The sequence below is a fragment of the Phalaenopsis equestris genome, unplaced genomic scaffold (assembly GCF_001263595.1).
Source record: "Phalaenopsis equestris unplaced genomic scaffold, ASM126359v1 Scaffold001116, whole genome shotgun sequence".
Lineage (NCBI taxonomy): Eukaryota > Viridiplantae > Streptophyta > Magnoliopsida > Asparagales > Orchidaceae > Phalaenopsis > Phalaenopsis equestris.
The window spans coordinates 718,817-724,396 of record NW_018165555.1 but is presented as its reverse complement, the minus strand read 5'-3'; the positions used below and the strand labels follow the sequence as shown (position 1 = coordinate 724,396).

At 34.5% G+C, this 5,580-nt stretch overlaps 1 protein-coding gene across 3 annotated transcripts in view; it reads left to right on the top strand.

Annotated features, from left to right (window-relative positions):
• The window catches only part of LOC110033253 (squamosa promoter-binding-like protein 14), a 25,326-nt gene extending 20,416 nt beyond the window's left edge, over positions 1-4,910 (top strand). Inside the window, exon 4 of one of the 3 annotated variants that reach the window (XM_020737179.1) lies at positions 4,256-4,910. In XM_020737179.1, the coding sequence (XP_020592838.1) occupies positions 4,256-4,587 (332 nt within the window). In that variant the 3' untranslated portion in view covers positions 4,588-4,910. The remainder of the gene's footprint in view (positions 1-4,255) is intronic. The other 2 variants (XM_020737177.1, XM_020737178.1) reach the window with 2 other exon arrangements.
• Positions 4,911-5,580: the final 670 nt, after the last annotated feature.

The window sequence follows — 5,580 nt, the reverse complement described above, 5'->3', positions numbered from 1 at the left end:
TGGGCGCCGTCGACGCTGGTCTGGCTCCGTCGGCGCTGGTCTGGCTCCGTCAACGCTGAGTAAAAAAATCTCCGTGTTAATTTGTTCTACGCCGTTGGCGCTGAACATTTCTTCAAAAATGTCATTTTGACTCCAAATTTCATCTTTTTTGCTTTCTTTTTGCTTTAAACCCTAAAAATCAACAACCTGTAAGAAAACATCAAAATACCTTCCATTAAAGTGCAATATTATAAAAAATAGGTATAAAATATGAGTCTAAAAATATATATATGTTTGGTATATCACGTAATAAACATAGGATAACTGTTAAAAATAAAGAAAATATACCCACTCTGCAATGGTCATAGATTTTTTCCCCTATTTTCTATTGTGAATATCTACTCTTTCTTTAGAGCATAGTTTTACAAAAATCTCTCCCCCAAATTTATTTTCAACATGAGATGGTTTGGTCAAATTAAATGTTGATGATTTGATGATTCGGTTAGGATAGTAGATATTTTAGATTCGACTTATGTTAAGAAAGGCAAGAAGTATACCTAAAAAGACTCGGGCATGTAGTATAAAAATGATCTTAATTTATTAGAATTAAATGAAAATATGATACTCAATAGGACTCAGTGGAGAAAAATGATTCATGTTGTTGATCCCCTTTACTATACATGCAAGTCTCAACAGGAGTGTGAAACCAATATAGCAGGGTGGAAAACATGAATATGTAATAAAAAGAGAAAGTCGTCATAAACAATAAGAATAATTACATTTAAATCACATCCCTATCACTAGAAACAATAAAGCCTTAACAAATGATAAGATAAAGAAATCACATAACAATATACCATAGAAAATAAGACTTGAAGTCACATCAACATAAACATCCACAACATCACTAAAGTGTATCAGGAGAAATGAAAGCATAGGAAGCAAGAAATTAAGATATCATGAGTGAATAGTGGGTGACTACGAAAAGGCAAGTTAATAAAAAATATAAACAATGAAAGATACATCAGATTGCCTTCTAATAATTGTTTAGTTTAACGTCCCCATCTTGATAAAAATACATATACGTTATATATTATAAATCAAAGCAAAAATGCATTCAAATCACAAGATAACTCTTGAGTTGCCTCTCAAGTAGTGTTTGATTTTATATACTCAGCCTGACAGACAAATCATCCATATGATTTTTCTTCAAGATCAAGCTGATCTTTTAATAATCTTTAATTAATCACTAAATAATTTTGATGCCATGCCCCCGAGATTCTTCTATATCATTCACTTATAGATCTCAAATATTCACTTATAGATCTCAAATTTTCATCTCTTTGAATTATTGATTTCTTATTTTTTAAAGTCTTCTTCAAGATCTCTTGCAATTTTGTTATTTCCATTCTAAAGCACCCTTCAGTGGAATAAGTGGATGAAATTGGATAATAAATTTGAAAAATTAATTCATCATTTTGAGCTCTCAAATACTTTATGCTAATTATTAAGTCACATTGCATCTTTCCCATAATTTGGTCTCCTGTGGTACATGGAATGGTAAAATTATCCAAATATTTTAATTTTTGTGAGAGCTTCTTTTTAATTATATCACTTCATTTCTTTGTCAACGCCATAATTTTAAAATTTAAATATTAATATTTCCTATTTACAAATTTCATGTAAATGGACATTTGGTCAATTGCTTTTGCAAATGAAATGTTAAAAGTGTACAGCTTGAACAATTCTAAAAATCTAGAGAATTTTTGGTTTAGTTTTTGTTTAATAAATCTCTTAGTAAAAGATGGTAGTGGCCTCTCTTGTTCCTTCCTAGGCGGTGAGAATGTCTTTTCTAAGTTTGTGATAGGTTTTTCACCAAGTTTTTTCGGCTTTGACTCAGACTATTCCATTCTAGGCTCTTCCCTTTCTACCTCCTCTTACACTTTTTCACTTCTAAGTTTAATTTCTTTACACTGCTCCTAGCATGACTTTGTATCCGATTTCTCTATTCACTATCAATTCTTCCAAAGTCAATTTTTTTCTTTAAATTGAGGATTAGAAATGAATCTAGTTAGGTAAGTCAGTCGTTGGTTAAAATTGTCTTGATTGTTCTAATTTTTTATAGAATTATGTTGGTTACTACCTTGTTGCTGGCGTCCTGCACCTTGATTATTATTATTCCAGTTAAAGTTTAGGTGATTTCTTCGGTCTAAGTTATAGGTTTTGGAATAAAGGTTGTTGGGTCGATTATTAATAACATTCATAGAAGCACTACTAATTGTGTATAGGTATTCTCTTCTATTGCTAATGATCTTAATGCTGGATTTAAGCTTAGATTGTCTAGCTTACTCGATATAACGGCTACTTATGAAGTCAGAATTGCTAACACATCGACATCATGGATACTGACCACCTTTCTAAGGTTCACTCCCTTAGAAGTCCACCGAAAATTATTGGTAGTCATCTCTTCTGTTAAAATATAGGTCTCTTCAAAGGTTATAGACATTAAAAACCCCATGATGTAGTGCTATTATAGATCTCAGAGATCCGACCAATCTATTGTAGGTATATATAATTAACCATTTAGGTGGGGCGTGGTGTGGACAGTTTCTAAGTATTTCCTTAAATCTTTTTTAAGCTTTATATATGGACTCACCATCTAATTGGGTAAATGGTATAACATCATTCATAAGTTAGTAATTTTGAATGAAGGAAAATACTTAGGTTAGAATTTTTGAGCAATATCTTTTCATATTGTGGTTGAATTAGGTAGTAAGAAGTTTAGTTAAATCTTTGCTTTATCTCAAAACAAGAACAACCTAAGCCCAACAACGTCTTCACAGACATCATCATACTTAAATATTGCACAATGTTTTAAGAAACTGACAATGTGGATGTTAGGATCTTCTATAAGTGACTCCCCAAATTGAGAATTTTGGACAATTTAAATAATTGAAGGTTTGAGTTCGAAGGTATTAACACTAATGACAGATCTACTAATGCTGCGGTGCACTCCATCTACCAATATGAGGAGAACATTCTCATTCTGAGAGTTTGCCATTGCGCCTAGCTTCTTTTTTAGTTTTCGGATTTTTTTCAACAATTTTTTCTTTTTCAGTGCCGTACAACACTAATTCAGCATATCCAGTCCTATGCGTACGCACCTAAGACTAATTAGTGAATGTTCCTAAGGTAACATAACATACAAATACAAGGTACAATATACTTAAACAACAATCCCTCTTAAGCAATAACGTGCAATAAGCTAAAAGAAAATCACAATCCATTTTAACTTTCTAAGTTGCGAATTCAGAAGTAAATTAAGCACAAAAAGTTAACATATCAACGTAGAAACTAAATTTTAAGATTTACAAAATATTGATTTTGTCTAAATTTTCTAAATTACAATTCAAGGGAGAAAACTATTTAGTGACGAGATTTAATAAATGAAAACAAAATAATTTTTATTGAAAACAGAAAAGAAAGTATATACATAAGTAGGAAAAACCAAACCAAAATACTTCACACTTTATTACCGTGAGAGTTCCTCCCATTTACAACTTAACATTTGCACACACTTGCTCACGCTTGCAGTTTTTCTCCACTTTCTTCACTTCAGCACTCACTTCACACTATCTTTTCTCTTCATCTTCAAGCGTTCTTCTAATCTCCAAGCCTTCTCTGAAATGAGGGATTTTTATATACTTTGAGTCCCGAACACACATGAGCTAGGCGCCAAGCGCTGGTGCCCGAAGTTCCAACAGTTTTGACTCTTTATTCTTGAACATGCGCCCTGCCGCCCAGCAGTGGCTTTAGGTTTCCAGGCTCCAGCACACTGTCACCAAACTTTTCTGTTTGTTCATGCTTGGGAAAGAGACACCCTGGTGCGCAACACTGGCTCTCTCCGTACATGCTCTTTGTACTCCCACATCTGGGAGAGCATCATGGCGCTTGGAGAGGTGCAGGAGTGCCAGACTCAGAACTTTAGCGCTTCATTCTTTGGCTCCTTTCTCCCCATATTTTCCCCATCACTTTTCACCCATATAATTGTATAAAACACTAAATAGCTACGTGAAACGTAAAAATGAAGCTAATAAAGATAAAAGTAACATATAAATAATATGCACACTTGAAATACACATCATGAATCAAACACGAGTTGCTCGTGAATATAAAGATTACTTAAAAGTGTTAATAGTTCTAGCTTATACATGTCGCAATGCTTATATAATCATCTAGTTGAGTCGACATGATCAAACAGACTTTTATTTGACAGCTATACTTGCAGGTGTATCAGATAGCACCTGTGCTCTCTCTCTTCTGTCAACTCAGCCATGGGATGTGGTCCCGGCTTCTGCTGCCACACCAAGCTCCGAACTTGAGATGGCTCAAGGAAGCAGCTATGTGAATAGTTCCTGGGCGTTCAAAGATCATGCAGCAGGTAGTGGCAGCTCTCATGAAATGGGATTCAGGCAAATCCAGGATGCTGGGAATTGCCACTTCTCAGGTGAGCTTGAGCTGGCTCCTCAGGGCAGCAGGCATTGCCCTGATGATGTCAGCCCTAGCGAACTTTATGACCACCTTCATGATTTACACTGGCCTCTTTAATTAGACCATATGCTTTAATGGTTTTCTGAGTTTCTAAACACTTTTGACCTGTTTATTCATAAGATTTTTATTGTTTTTTTTAGCACGGAACTTCTCATCTGGTAGCATATCTGAGAACTAAACCCCCTTTTCAAGTATTTGTAACTGGAGTTTCATGTCTGTTGTAAACGTTTGCAGACTTGCAGAAAGATGGCATGATTTGGTTTAATAGTAATTTTGCTGAAGTTTGCATACTGGTAAAGCTGGTGTGTATCGTAAAAGATTTGAGTAGTATTCGTGTAAGTAGTGTTTAGCTGTTAGATATGTAATTGCCTATGTATGTAAGTGTACCTAAATATAATTTAGCAAGCAACAAGTTTTCTTTTATAAGATATTCTTCGGGTCTTACAATTATATTCAAAAGTCTTTGGGTCTTACAGTTATATCAATGGCACCCAACAATTTCCCTTAATATCAAGAATCTGTAAGACGAGTCTCAACCATCTCTCTGGATCTCTTTGTCTAAGGGCGATTACCTATTAAATTACAGTGATTTAGCATATGTCCGATAGCCTAGCTCAGCTCCGTCGACAGGAGCTCTTTATCATGAGCATGAATTAACCTACCGAGTCTATTTTGTCGATCTTTTACCAGTAAAATATCAACCAATCGACAACATCAAGTCTAGTCAACTGAGAGACTCTACAGAACCTAGCCGACCAGTGGGCCGCACTATCTTAGCCAACCGTCAATATTCACCAAGTTTAGTTGATTGATAATGCCTACTAAGGGCTCACCTGTTCAGCCAACCGAGCCTTAGAACAGTCAGACTCTGGGCTCATATATATAAAATATCTATAGTACTCTTTATAGTGCCCACTAAAATGGAGACAAATGTAACTTGACATATTATATCCTCTATTTTTCTATAAATAGAAGTTCATTTATGAATAAAGGGATACACACCCCTCTCAAAATACTGTTCATTACCATGCATATATATATATATATATA